The sequence below is a fragment of the Leptodactylus fuscus genome, chromosome 1, assembly GCF_031893055.1.
Source record: "Leptodactylus fuscus isolate aLepFus1 chromosome 1, aLepFus1.hap2, whole genome shotgun sequence".
NCBI lineage: Eukaryota > Metazoa > Chordata > Amphibia > Anura > Leptodactylidae > Leptodactylus > Leptodactylus fuscus.
Window position 1 is genome coordinate 342,045,053 of NC_134265.1, and position 15,250 is coordinate 342,060,302.

The following is a 15,250-nucleotide window of genomic DNA, read 5'->3' on the forward strand; positions in this document are numbered from 1 at the left end:
GCCGGCAACCTATCTGACTTTAAGGCCCCTTACCCTGAGTTATTTCGCTGCTGCACCCCGGTAACCACTGTGAGTTTGGTGGCCACTATTGCACCCACATTTTGACTTCCATCCTGCCTTTAACTTACATAGAACTGCTGTTTGTAAATGAGTCTGATCTTTATACACAGGACTCTCTTCTTTACATAGATTGTAAGCTCTTGCGAGCAGGGCCCTCAGTCCCATTGTGTGAAATGACTTTTCTTTGTAATGTATCTCTCTGTCTGTATTTGAACCCTACAAATTGTACAGCGCTGCGGAATATGTTGGCATTATAGAAATAAAATGTATTATTATTTATTAAGGCAACAGCCCTCTGCCAGTTACAGCTTCAATCCGACATGTCACTCCATGTAAAGCAGAACATCTTGGTCCATGTAAAGCATACAGTCCTGAGTAAAATTACTTGTGTTGACCCAGCCTACTTCCTATAAAATGGGGACACTTTTCACACATTTTTTTTTTCCAGGGCTACATGTAGTTCTAAGGCCACCCCTGCTATTCAGTGTTTTTTCTTATCCTGCTTTCACTTTTCTTCAAAAAGTCACATGATCTTAGTGTGAGCTGTTATTTTGCTAGCATGGGTTGCTGTGCAGACAAAAGGTCTCTCTGCTGCTGCAGATACTATACCACATGACCCCATGTTCATTTCTTATATATCTTTTATATGAAAATGTCTCCCTGCTCCCCCTCTTCTTCTCACTACAGCGCCCCCTTCTCTCACGTTCTACCCATAGATCCCCCTCCCACTTTCCCAGTCAGGTTACCACGTCCCCATTACCTTCTCCAGAGTTTTTTGCAAGTTGATGCACCTCCCAGGACCTCTGGTGACCTCATTCCTCACAATGTAAGGTCCTAAAAATTTATAGTATTTTTTTCTACAGTGTTTTGCCGACACAGGAAATAGACATAAGTGGCAGAACTAGCAATAACAGATTTTGATCAATTTCAATGACAACTATGCATAGCTTAAAAAAAAAACTTTAATTTTAAAAATTTTGTTATTCAGGTCATTTTGCAGAGCGTAATAATATACTTTTTTTTTTCCTTATTAGAAAATTGCAGCTATTGACCTGATATGGCAAACCCCGTACAGTGGGCGCATCGGAGATTGCAGCATGTCCTACCCTTCAGTGGAAGCAATGAAACACCAGAAAGATCCTCGCTGTTATGTCCTTGCCTGGCATTGGGTCGAAATCGCATGAGCAGATTAACCTCCAAACACCGCATAGTGGTCCCCTGTTCAGAACGGTTTAAGGAAGAATATGACCGGAATACTAAAGGCTACAAAAACAACAAAATACGGACGACTAAGTACACATTGCTGAACTTTATACCAAGGAACTTGTTTGAACAATTTCACAGGTAAGTTGGACTACATGACTAGTTTAGTTCTGTTTTGTTACTATTACACCACTATATGTGAAGTATAAGATAGATGTAGTTGCATTTTTATTGATTTGTTTGCATAGTGCTCTTATATACTATGTGATCAAAAGTATCCAGACACCCCCAAAAACATCCGTTTTCCATATTATATGCATTGTGCTGCCCCCTACTGCCAGGTCCTCCATATCAGCGACCTCAGTAGACATTAGACATTGTGAGAGAGCAGAATGGGGCGCTCCGCGGAACTCACTGACTTCGAACGTGGTCAGGTGATTGGATGCCGCACATCACACAGGTCAATGCCACACGACGCCTCGCGTGGTATAAAGAGCGTAAACATTGGATGATTGAACAATGGAAAAACGTTGTGTGGAGTGACGAATCACGGTACATGATGTGGCGATCCGATGGCAGGGTGTGGGTATGGCGAATGCCCGGTGAACGTCATCTGCCAGCGTGTGTAGTGCCAACAGTAAAATTCGGAGGTGGTGGTGTTATGGTGTGATCGTGTTTTTCATGGAGGGGGCTTGCACCCCTTGTTGTTTTGCATGGCACTATCACAGCACAGGCCTACATTGATGTATTAAACACCTTCTTGCTTCCCACTGTTGAAGAGCAATTCGGGGATGGCGATTGCATCTTACAACACGATGGAGCTCCTGTTCATACTGCACGGCCTGTGGCGGAGTGGTTACACCACAATAACATCTCTGTAATGGACTGGCCTGCACACAGTCCTGACTTGTATCCTATAGAACACCTTTGGGATGTTTTGGAACGCCGACTTGGTGCCAGGCCTCAGCGACCTACATCGATACCTCTCCTCAGTGCAGCACTCCGTGAAGAATGGGCTGCCATTCCCCAAGAAACCTTCCAGCACCTGATTGACCGTCTGTCTGCGAGAGTGGAAGCCGTCATCAAGGCTAAGGGTGGGCCAACACCATATTGTATCCAGCATTACCCATGGAGGGCGCCACCAACTTGTAAGTCATTCTCAGCCAGGTGGCCGGATACTTTTGATCACATAGTGTATTTCTAGAGCTCTCCCGTTTATCAGTATAGGTTAAACTTTGCTGCACAATGTATTATGTTTATGGTGCTGGTGGAACTTATAGGAATTTTTATTTGATATCCTATACACAGCACAGAGCCAGAAGCAGCGGGATCCAATCCCTGTATAGTGGCTGGGCACCAACACGGCAGCTCAACTCCCATTGATTTCAGATATTTGTACCCTATGGGTAGGCCATACATTATAGATGGGCCATACATTAAAAATTCCTGGACAGCCCCTTTAAAATCTTAATCACGGTCTTTCTCTCATTACATCTTTTTATCTCTTTAGGGCCGCCAATTTATACTTCCTCTTTCTGGTCTTCTTGAACTGGGTCCCTGTGGTGGAGGCTTTTCAGAAGGAGATTACCATGATCCCCCTTGTGGTTGTACTCGCCATCATAGCTATTAAAGATGGTTTGGAAGACTACAAGAAGCACAAGCTGGACAAGGTCATCAACCATTTACTGACTCATGTGTATTGTAGGTAAGCAGGGTATAGTAGGCTACTAATCACAATTCTCTATTTAGGTCTATGACCATTTGTTTAGACTTAGACATGTCCTTTAATTCACTGAGATGTAGGGAGGCTGTAAATCAGACACAATCTATAAGGCAGGGTTTCCTTATGGTAGTTACTCCCCAGCAGAGGTGCCCCTGACTGTGACTGAAAACTGCAACATTGAGATCAACATGTTTTTGATGGCGACATAACATGAGAAATATTTCACAGCTAAAGTGAAGGCATTTCACTTGTAAACATGTTGGTGTGGTTTTCGGTTGCAACATCCCACAGTCTCAACAAATCCATCCTTAAAGGGATTCTACCATTAAAACAACTTTTTTTCTAATTACCACGTCGGAATAGCCTTAAGAAAGGCTATTCGTCTCCTACCTTTAGATGTGGTCTCCGTCGCGCCGCTCCTTAGAAATACCGGTACTTACCGGTATGCTAATGAGGTCTTGGCAGCAAAGGGGGCGTCCTTCTTCTTCATCTGCCTCCTCCCCTTGTCTGTCGTCTTCGTTCTTGGTCATGTCTGACACCTGCACAGTCGGCTCTGACAGCGAGACCCTGTTAGAGCCGACTGCGCATGTTCAGTAAGGTCCGTACAGCCCTCCGATGCGCAAGTGAACTCATCCAGGTGTCGGAGGGCTGTACGGATCTTACTGAGCATGCGCAATCGGCTCTAACAGGGTCTCGCTATCAGAGCCGACTGTGCAGGCGTCAGACATAACGAAGAACGAAGACGACAGACAAGGGGAGGAGGCAGATGAAGAAGAAGGACACCCCCTTTGCTACCGAGAGGTAGGAGACAAATAGCCTTTCTTAAGGCTATTCCGACGTGGTAATTAGAAAAAAGTTGTTTTAATGGTAGAATCCCTTTAAGGATGGATTCACACAGAGGAAAATGGTGAGGAATTTGGTGTCGAATTTCATCACCTGGAGAAAAAAAAGCCTCCCATTGACTTCAATGCTAGCAGTAAAAAGAACCCATTGAAGTCAATGGGAGACTTTTTTTTTTTTCAGCATTGAAATTCCAGTGCTGAAAAAAATGTGAAAATAAACTCTACCTTTGTTTTTGGACTAAAGAATCTGGACTTTTGTGTCTATGCCACCCCACCTGGCAACCCCAGACCCTGACACCTGTTTAACATTAGCAGTACTAGTTTACCTATTGCATGCGGCAAATGGACACTGCAGAAGCAGCGTAAAAATACCCTTGCTTTGAGTTTGCTCTTAAAGGGGTTTCCCTTTTAAATGACCTACCCTGAAAATCAGTACTATCAGATCTGTGAGGTTCTTTCATTATTTATTTGTTCTCAGTATCTGATACAGCGCTGTTCTCTGTGTGGTGGTGGAACGGAGTCACTGACTCTCTTCTTTAGAGGTAATATTATATACATACAAGCACTTCTTTTATATCTAATGTATGTTTCATCTTAGGAAGGAAAAGAAATATGTTGAACGTTACTGGAAAGATGTTAAGGTGGGAAATTTCATTAAGCTCCAGGGTGACGAGATCATCCCTGCCGATATGATCCTGCTGCATTCCTCTGACCCCGACGGAATTTGTCACATTGAAACGTCCAGCCTTGATGGTGAAACCAACTTGAAACAGAGACAGGTGGCAAAAGGATATGTCACGGTAATGTGTGAATTCTTTTTTTTTTTTCCTTTAAATGTAGATTGTGAGCCCCACATAGAGCTCACAATGTACATTTTTCCCTATCAGTATGTCTTTTTTGGAATATGGGATGCAAACACGGGGAGAACATAAAAACTCCTTGCAGATGGTTTTTTGCCCTTGGCGGGATTTGAACACCAGGACCCAGTGCTGCAAGGCTGCAGTGCTAACCACTGAGCCACCATGTGGCCCTGATAATGTGTGAATTCTGTGTCTAATATCTGTTCTATAAAGGCTACCTTTGGGTCCATTTTTTTATGCACTGGAAGTAAATTTTGAATGTGCCGATTACACAACAGCAAGCAAAAATCTTGCAAACCATGAGGAATTGATAAGGAAGTCTGCTGGAAAATGGTATAATTTTGCAGCCTACAAAGAGTAGTGTTTATTTGCTAGAATCAGAATACACATTTATGAAAGGAAATCGTTGGCGGTCTCACCACTGGGACCTCCGCTGATCTGGAGAACGGAGATGCAAGAGGTAGGCAAAATACAGCACTTGGCTATGGATGGCATTGTCATTGAAATGAACGGGAGCAGGGTTGTACCCCATCTAGCAGGGAGGCCAGATAATACACATTCTGACGCTATGCTATGTATATATTGCTCTTTCTAAACAAAGATTAATATTCCTTTTTTTTTTCTTTCAAGGACAGCGAGTTTGATCCTGAAATATTTTGTAGCAGGATACAATGTGAAATGCCTAATAGTGACCTGGGAAGGTTCAAGGGATTCCTGTAAGTAGTCACCCCCTCACCCAAACTGAATGATCAGGTTTATGGACGAAAAACAATAAAATATTTGTGTCATTAAAGGGGCTCGATCAGCAAAATTTAGCTGCATGAGCCCCACATATGCGTGAATAGTCTTTAAAAAGGCCCTTCAGGCCCCGCTAATCTTATTTTAAACCCAACGCCTGTTTTAAAATAAAACTATAAAAACCTATATGTAAATCATACCTGTGCATGCACGGGGGCGGTCGTGCATGATCCGACATCATCTTCGCTCCCGCCTTCCTCTTCTTTCTTCTTCCAGCGACGTCCTCCTGTCCTGGCTCTTCTCTGCCTTCATCTTCTGTTCTTCCGGAGTGAAGACGTTGGCAAGCGTACTGCGCATGCTCGCGTAGTTCTAAGGGATACTTAGAACGACAACAAAAATGGCGCTGTGGATTTGAATGCAACCTGCCGGAAGAACAGAAGATTAAGGTGGAGAAGAGCCAGGACAGGAGGACGTCGCCATTCATTCCTATGGGTGCGTGCTATTCGAAACGGCCGTTTTGAATAGTACTCGCTCTTCTCTAATACTCACCCTTTTGTGATTTACAAATCGATATGACTGTTGCTATTTTACTACACAAGATTTTGAATTCTTATGCAAGTATTTTTAACTTGTGTTTTGTTTTGTTTTTCCTTAGATCCCATCCAGACAGGGAAAAGATTGGCCTAAGTAAGCAAAATTTGCTATTGAGAGGATGCGTAGTGCGCAATACAGAGGCTGTAGTCGGTATTGTTGTGTATGCAGGTTAGTATACTTGAAATGGCAACCTACTGTACACTAGGGCTTCAGCTGTTTTTCGCTCCATTGAGGATAGACTGTAACTGTACGGGAAAGCTTATTCGCTACTACACGTACTGTATACTCCTGTATACTCAGCCGTATAATCCTTAAGGCTTTGACTGTGACCATTGAATGGTGGTTGTCCTCACACATAATAATAACCGTTCTGTTTTAGGACATGATACCAAAACTATGCTCAACAATTGCGGTCCCCGATACAAGCGAAGCAAACTGGAACGGCAGCTGAATTCTGACATATTGTGGTGTGTCCTTCTCTTATTGATCATGTGCTTGGTTGGAGCTTTGGGTAAGATCACACTTGTTACCTTTAGCCTACTATGTATTCTAATAAAGGTATGGCTGTGTCCCAGCTCTCCCCTTACTGTAGATAAAGGGAGAAAGAAGTGTCATTTTGTTTTTAAGGGTACTATGTCTCTACCAGAATTGTCTGGCAGGTTATTCCATCATTGCTTAAAACACAAGCATGCCCAGTCGATCTGAACATCCGAGAGTAATCAGAAGGAATAGCCAAAGAATTGTCCGGCCTACAACTATATGTGTGGCCACCTTAAAGAGGATCGGTCACCAGGTCTAAAAAGCCTAATGACATACATTATCTGATGGGTGCTGTTACGCTAAACATTTTGGTGTATTGTTTAACCAAATCTGTTGAGCCATTCCAAAGATATAAGCCCTGTTGTTGTTGTTGTTATTATTATTAATATTGTTTATTTATATAGCACCATTAATTCCATGGTGCTGTACATTATTATATTAATTCCATGGTGCTGTACATTATTATATTAATTCCATGGTGCTTTACATTTGGGGGTTACATACAATACACAGAATATACAGGTAGATATAATACTAACAGTGATCGGCTGGCACAGTGGGGTAGAGGGCCCTGCCTGCGAGGGCTTGCAATCTATGAGGGAAGGGGGTAGAGACAGAAGGAGAGGGGGAGACTGTACAGATGGGGGTGTGGTGATAGTGTTATTGGAGGTTGTAGGCCTTCCTGAATAGGGGAGTCTTCAGGGCCTTCTTGAAGTCTGTGATTGTGGGGGTCAGTCTTATGTGTCTTGGTAAGGAGTTCCAGAGTATGGGGGATGCACGAGAGAAATCTTGAAGACGGTTGTGTGAGGAGCGGATGAGAGCAGAGCGGAGTAGGAGATCATTGGAGGATCTGAGGTTACGTGTGGGCAGGTAGCGGAAGATTAGGTCGGAGATATATGGAGGGGACAGGTTGTGGATGGCTTTGTATGTTAGCGTTAGTAGTTTGAACTCATTTCATTGGGCTATGGGTAACCAGTGGAGGGACTGGCAGAGGGGAGCAGCCCATGAGGATCGGGGGGTGAGGTGAATTAAGCGAGCAGTACAGTTTAAGGTGGTTTGTAGGGAGTCCATGGAGAAGGGTGTTGCAGTAATCTAAGCGGGAGATTATGAGGGCCTGGACAAGCGTCTTAGTAGTTTCAGGGGTGAGGATGGAGCGGATTCGATGGATGTTCTTGAGCTGGAGGCGGCAGGAGGTGTTGAGGGTTTGAACGTGTGACTTGAAGGATAGGTCAGAGTCCAGGGTAACCCCAAGGCATCGGGCCTGTGGGACGGGAAAGTGGGGTTCCATTAACTGTGATAGATGGGTCAGGTGGAGGGGCCATATGGGGTGGCGTGAAGATGATAAACTCTGTTTTCTCCATGTTCAGTTTGAGAAAGCGGGAGGAGAGGAAGGAGGCTACGGCCGCTGAACAATCTGGAACTCTGGCCAGGAGGGAGGTAATGTCAGGTCCAGAGATGTAGATTTGGGTGTAATCGGCATAGCAATAGTACTGAAAACCATGAGATTCTATGAGTTGGCCCAGGCCAAGGGTAGATGGAGAACAGGCGGGGTCCTAGGACGGAGCCTTGGGGGACACCTACGGAGAGAGGGCGAGGAGAGGAGGTGGTGTGTGAGTGGGAGACGCAAACTGGGATATACTGGACAATTGGGCTGTAATACTGCATTACCTACATCAAACAACCCTCTCCCATAGAAGCCTCAGTGTTACGGTATGTTAGGTCATAAATATATAACTCCTGGTTCAGCTTTACTGTTCTGTAAATGATTTGGCATTTTGTGGTTACACTTTTCACCAGGTATAAAAAGATGATATTGCTTATTTTGCTGCCCTATCATCCTCTTTTCAGACCTGTCTCTCTGTATGTTACTCCAAAATTTAGGATATGGGATATGGCTGCAAGGCTATCCAGAACCTCCTCTTTTCATCCTGCCGGAACCTAATGGAGAGCGGTTGTCTCCAGCATTGGCTGGCTTCTACATGTTCTGGACGATGATTATCATTCTGCAGGTAAGGCTTCACTTTTTTTTTAGATTAACTTGTACAATGACCACAGCTCGCATAAAATGTTAAGTTACTTTGAGAACATTCAGGTTTGGGAAATTTTAGGTTCAGTGTTTTCAGTTGTTAAGGCTGGATTCACAATTGCGTTGGACTGCGCGTGGGAGACGCTGCCGCAGAATCCACTTAAAATCGGCAGAGAGAAAAGTCCGCAACTGCCAGAAACCCTGCTGACCCCAGTATAGTCTACAGTCTGCTTTATAACTGGACAGGGTGTCAATATTTCCCCATGTGGAAATCTGAACGCTAGTGCGAGTCGTAGAGCAACTTTTGACTTTTTTGGAATGTCGCATTCTATGGTGATTTTTTTTTTTTACTTTATTTTTTTTCACCAAGTATCAAAACTCCAAAACACCCCAGTCATGAAAGAGTTATCACTTTCTACTCTGACCCCGATTTTATAATATTATAATCATAGCGTATAAACAGTAATTTCACCGATAACTCATTGTGGGGAATGACGGGATTGAATTTTGCGAGGATTTGAGCACGCAGTCCCTTCCTAGCAGAAGGATAAATGTGAGTACCGTATATACTCGAGTATAAGCCAAATTTTTCACCACAGTTTTTGTGATGAAAAAGCCCCCCTCGGCTTATACTTGAGTCAAGCAAAAACAAAAATTATATTTTTTTTTATTTTTTTTTTTTGAGGGGGGGGGGGTCTATGACCAGCCGCAATAGTAATGTATCGAATGTCCCATAATATAGTGAAAAAAAGCTTTAAAAAATAATTAAAAAATAAAGTAAATAAAAGTTGTAAATCCCTCCTTTCCCTAGAATACATATAAAATGACTGTGACACACAAACACATTAGGTATCCCTGTGTCTACTGAGTATAGGGGATCTGCAGTGCTCCTGTTCCATCAGGAAGGGGTTAATAGGAGCACTGCAGATACCCTATATTCAGCCAAGCTGAGTTCCAAGTTGGGGAAAAAAACCTCAGTCCTCAAGCTCAGGGAAGGGGCAGACAGACAACCAAAACACCCCCTCCCCCTCCCCAGCAACTACTGCACCCAAAAACTCCGACCATTTTAATTTTTGAAATTTTCCAGTAGCTGCTGCATTTCCCCCCCCCCTCGGCTTATACTCGAGTCAATAAGTTTCCCAGTTTTTTTGTGGTAAAATTAGGGGCCTCGGCTTATATTCGGGTCGGCTTATACTCGAGTATACACAGTATACTTTTCAAGACTAATCTGGACATTGCTCTTTAAAGTTATAAGAAACAAAAAAACTTGAGTCTTCAGTAGTTGATACCTTTTTTAATGGCTAACTAATAATGATGGTAGATTACAACGTTTTGAAGCTCTCAGCTTCTTCTTCAGGTATATCTAAAAACCTGAAGAAGCCGAGACCTTCGAAACGTTGTAATCTACCATCATTATTAGTTAGCCATTAAAAAAGGTATCAACTACTGAAGACTCAAGTTTTTTGTTTTGTTTTATATTTCCTACCCAGTGGCTAACACGGTACAAAGACAAACATTTTCCTTACTTTAAAATTATATATACTTCTGATTTATTTCCATGTCACAGTTGTGTTGAGGTTTTTGTCACAATTTTCTGTCATTGCCCGAAATGTGAAATCTGTATAGCTAATGGGTCGGCAACCCCTGGCACGCAAACCAAGAGTGGCACATGAGACCTATTTCCCTAGCACGGCGGCCCAGTGTTACTCACCTTCTTTGGACTTGGCGTGGCTCAGTGTATCTGCCGTCAGTGATCACTGCATCTGCTTCATTATGCGTCATAACGCTGACGTGACCCCTGAGGCCTTCTCAATGGTTTCTGACATCAGACATTCAGGCACTGAAGAGAACAGGGAGCCGTGCTGGAGTCCAGGGAAGGTGAATAACATTTTTTTTTTACATTTGATCACCTCTCCTTGCACTCGTCTTATCATACTCTATGGTCTGAAGTGACCCCAGAGTATAATAGTAGCTTATGAATGGAGATCCCCAAAAATTTCAGGTTTGGCTGAAAATTTTTGGAAAATTCTTTGAGGCCATTATCCAATAAAATACTGTGTGAGGGGGGCCACTATGGGACATTATTCCATGTGGAGGGGTCACTGTGGATCATTATACTATGTGGATGGGCCACTACTATATTGATGGAAAAATCCCTCTAATGTTTACTTTATTTGCTCGCTCATATGGCCATTGCGCATGACCGGCCTTGTGGAAGTACACTTATTGATGTTCTCTTTTCTAGGTGTTGATTCCAATCTCGCTTTACGTTTCCATTGAGGTGGTTAAGCTAGGACAGGTCTACTTCATCCAGAATGACAAGGACTTCTATTGTGAGAAGTCTGACTCTCTCATTCAATGCAGAGCTCTGAATATCTGTGAAGATCTGGGTCAGGTCCAGTACATTTTTTCTGATAAAACTGGCACTTTGACTGAAAACAAGATGGTCTTCCGGAGATGCAGCATTGCCGGTGTGGAATACTCCCATAAGGACAATGGTATGTCTTTACATCCACAGAGTAGTTCATTAAGGATATTGTTCAGTCTATAGGTCTTTATTAGAGATGAGCAAACAGTAAAATGTTCGAGGTTCGATATTCATTTCGAGTAGCCCCTCAATATTCTACTCAAATCGAATATCGAACCCTATTATACTCTATGGGGGGGAAAATGCTCGTTTCAGGGGTAGGCAACGTTCGATCAAATTATACTTACCAAGTCCACGAGTTAGGGTCGGGCTGGATCCTTCGAGAAGTCTTCTCCGTGCAGCTTCCCCGCGGCGTCTTCCGGCTCTGAATATACTCTGCCAGGCATCGGGCCTGGGCAGAGCCGACTGCGCATGCCCGCACTACAAGCAGACATGCGCAGTCGGCTCTGCCCAGGCCCGATGCCTGGCAGAGTGAATGGAGAGCCGGAAGACGCCGCGGGGAAGCTGCACGGAGAAGACTTCTAAAGGTAGGAGAAGAACCAGCGTTGATTGGCCGACTGTATAGCATTCGGCCAATCAATGCTGGTTCTGCATCGAACTTTTCCATTCGAATAGCAAGTGGTACTCGATTGAGTACGAGTATTTCGAATACCGTAGTATTCGATCGAATACCTACTCGATCGAGTACTACTCGCTCATCTCTAGTCTTTATCTGATTAGTGGCGGGGCATACAGCTGATCATTGCAGGGGCTGTCTGTCTGCCCCTTACCAATCAGTTATGTTTGGCCTATACTAAGCATGAGCCATACACTCCTATATCTAGGACAACCCCTTTTAATTTTGTCTTTGACGTACCTGTTCTCAGAATTGATGGTAGATCTGTCTCTGTGTTGGAAGCATCCAGTATTTCATAAAGAATTGGCTCATGGGCCATATGCAAATCTGACTTCCATGATGTAATTAGGAAGCCAGTGCCTCAAGAATGCACACCAATAGAGGGCGCTCACTGAGAATGTGCAAGTCTGTCTTCCATGATGTAATTAGGAAGATAGAGTCTCAGTCAAACAAACCACTCCTTATGGAGTGACGATATCCCCTCAACCCTGTCTAAGCCTCTCACCTCTGCCAGGTCAGTCCTCTCTGCGCCAAGCTGGTGAGATGCAAGAACATCGAAACAGCTTTCCTTGGCTGAGAGACTGTACCTGGTAAAATCCCAACATCATTGCAAACAAAGACCTCTGAGAAGGTCGGCATGATGATAAAGGGAGCGCCCTCTATAGGTTGTTTGACTGAGACTCTGTCTTCCTAATTACATCATGGAAGATAGACTTGCACATTCTCAGTGAGCGCCCTCTATTGGGCTGCATGACTGATGCACTGACTTCCTAATTACATCATGGAAGTCAGATTTGCATATTCTTCCCATGATCCTTTGCACAGTGGAGCGCTCATGGCTTAATAAGACTCCACACACCTAAATGGTGGTTCTCTCCCTATGGAGTGACGATACCCCCCAACTCTATTTGCTCAGTAAAGCAGTGTTATTCAGTGGTGATTTTTCCTCCGATCACATGGTTATGTGAAATGTCTATATCGTGTATAAAGCTGCCCATCGATAGTATAATATAGTCCGATATAGACAGATGATGTAGGAATAATTATTTAGAGTAAATGCCGATCTTGTAAGGAGTACAGGAATAAGATAAAGGGAGTCTGTCACCAGAATACAGCCCCATAAATAGATAGATAGATAGATAGATAGATAGATAGATAGATAGATAGATAGATAGATAGATATGAGATAGATAGATAGATAGATAGATGATACAGAGAGAGATAGATAGATAGATAGATAGATAGATGGGTTACGGTCCCCATGTGAATCGGTGCCTCCTTTGCCTATGTTTAGTAAATACGTATGGATTTGTGGATATATTTTCTATAGACTATCCTGTGAGTCAGAACCCCGCTGATCAGTTATTAAAAGGGCCATGACCTGCAAGTGAGCGTTGTGGCCTCTTCAATGTTCCTGCCATGTCTAGACACTCTTCATAAGGCAGAAGGCCATACTATGAAACAAAGCTGTGCACAATGCAGAGGCAGCAGACAATTGAGCCTCACGGACGCCTACTGTTAGTCCAATTTCTGCCTACTACTGATGGCCCGTGCTAAGGTTACTTCATGACTTTAACCACTTGTTATCAATGTGATGTCATATTCCCAATTCTAAACGCATCACCTTTTTCAGCTAAGAGACTTGAGACCTATCAAGAGTCTGATCTCCATTGTGAAGACATACCAGATGGCAGCAGCTCCTCTAAAAGTGGAACCTGCAAGTCAAAAAGTCACAGCCCCAAGTCTATAAGAAGTGCTCCAAGCAACAAGTCATTGAACAAATTTCCATCAGGTGTCTTAGAAGTACAAGGAGAAGGTGATGGGCCTGGTATGGCACCACATCCACGGAGCGTTGCATTCAGCAGTCCTATGGTACGCATCAGTGCATTGTATAGCTTTGGGGTTTTTTGCGTTGCTGTTTGTTTTTTATAACCTGTTACTTTATATGTATTGAACAGGAAAAGGATGTGGTGCCAGATCCAGGATTACTGAGAAAGTTCTGCAGCATGACTCCACGCTGTTTGTACTTGTCCAGTCATACCGAGAAGACGGCACTGGAGGCTTCTTATATTATTGACTTTTTCCTTGCTCTTGCAATCTGTAATACTGTAGTGGTGTCTTTACCTAACCAGCCACGCCAGAAGGTCTGTATATGTTTGCTATAGATTAGATAATACTTTAGTATGCTTTAATTAGATAAATTAAAATTAGATTAATAATCTTTAATTAGATAGTTCTTTAAAGGGGTTGTCCATGATAAACTAAAAATTAACCCCTCAACTAACTCCTCCCCTCTTCCTGTCTTCTAGTAATGGGCGGAATAGGTTAGCTAGGGAGACGGGGGGGAGGTTGGGAGAAGCTAGTAATGGGCGGGATTGCTAGGCTAAAGAGAGACGAGGAGGAAGGGAGGGACTAGTAATGGGTGGGATTGCTAGGCTAAAGAGAGACAAGGGAGGATGGGAGGGGCTAGTAATGGGTGGGATCACTAGGCTAAAGAGAGACATGGGAGGGTTGAAGGGGATAGTAATGATGGGATCCCATTACTAGCACTAACACTCCTTTATGAAAAAAAAAAAATTCTGTCTGGAAAACTCCTTTAATAGTACCGCTATAGTGATCAGTAATGATTCCATTATCATGAAAGGAACTAAACTGAAGGGTGCTGTCAGGCAGGAGCAGGCAAGCAGTGCGATTCTGAGCTCTGACACTGGCTGCCTCTGGATCGCGCCCCCTGTCTGACTCTGCCCTTCTTACATTACAGAGCTTAAATAGCACATCAGGCACCAAAACTAACTGCGCTTGTTGCTCGGGAATGGTGTGGGCTAGAGAGAAAATTCCAACTGTGCTGGAATCAGTGCAGAGCTGCCTATTAACAGATAATGAGAACTTGAATTGGTGGAGGAGGTGAAAGGTCCTCTTTAAAGGGGCATTCCCACGTCACATACTTCACTGCTGTAAAATCTTCTTTCTTCTTGGTTTGTTGCGTCATATGATGGGCGGGGTTTTATAGGCATCCTGCTGTTTAGCTCTGTCCCAAATTAGCGTGTAGCTCCGCCTACCTCATAGCGTGATCCTATGGGGTGGCTGAAGGGCCTGTGATGTTGTCAAAGGTCCTCAAACAACACTATATGCACAATACTGGACTATGAAGTACAGGCAGGAGCAACTCCATTCTGTGTTACATACAGAGACTGCCTGTCTCTGCCACAATGAACACAATTGAATTAGCTAGCCTGATAACTGGGAGAACAGAAGACAAGTTCAGAAATGAAAGCAGCTCCTCTCCCCTATCTGATAGCAGGAAGCTAGGTCACGTAGTGTAGACACAGGAATAGCTAGATACACAGGCTCGCTCCCTGCACTTAGCCCCTCCTCCCTCCCCCTGAGAGCAGCAGATACATCACTTGACTTTTGAGCAGATAAGTCAGGGCTGTGTCAACAATGAATTGAATAAAGTAAGATAGTGGCCAAACAAAGCAGTTTTGCTGAAGCAGTGTATTTAGGAAAAGTCTTACATCCACATTAACAAGCAGTATAGATAGGATCCTTGTGATGGGACAACCCCATACAGTCCTGGGCTTTTTCCGTGCAACCATATAAAATCCACATTTGAGCTAGAT

The 15,250-nt window shown here is 43.6% G+C and overlaps 1 protein-coding gene across 1 annotated transcript in view; it reads left to right on the forward strand.

The window, feature by feature from the left end:
• Window positions 1-15,250, forward strand: part of ATP10D (ATPase phospholipid transporting 10D (putative)) — an 80,605-nt gene that overhangs the window by 34,232 nt on the left and 31,123 nt on the right. Inside the window, exons 2-11 of the mRNA XM_075261453.1 lie at window positions 1,095-1,404; window positions 2,774-2,968; window positions 4,427-4,628; window positions 5,319-5,404; window positions 6,082-6,188; window positions 6,400-6,531; window positions 8,442-8,569; window positions 10,832-11,084; window positions 13,264-13,502; window positions 13,589-13,774. Of these exons, the coding sequence (XP_075117554.1) occupies window positions 1,118-1,404; window positions 2,774-2,968; window positions 4,427-4,628; window positions 5,319-5,404; window positions 6,082-6,188; window positions 6,400-6,531; window positions 8,442-8,569; window positions 10,832-11,084; window positions 13,264-13,502; window positions 13,589-13,774 (1,815 nt within the window). The 5' untranslated portion in view covers window positions 1,095-1,117. The remainder of the gene's footprint in view (window positions 1-1,094; window positions 1,405-2,773; window positions 2,969-4,426; window positions 4,629-5,318; window positions 5,405-6,081; window positions 6,189-6,399; window positions 6,532-8,441; window positions 8,570-10,831; window positions 11,085-13,263; window positions 13,503-13,588; window positions 13,775-15,250) is intronic.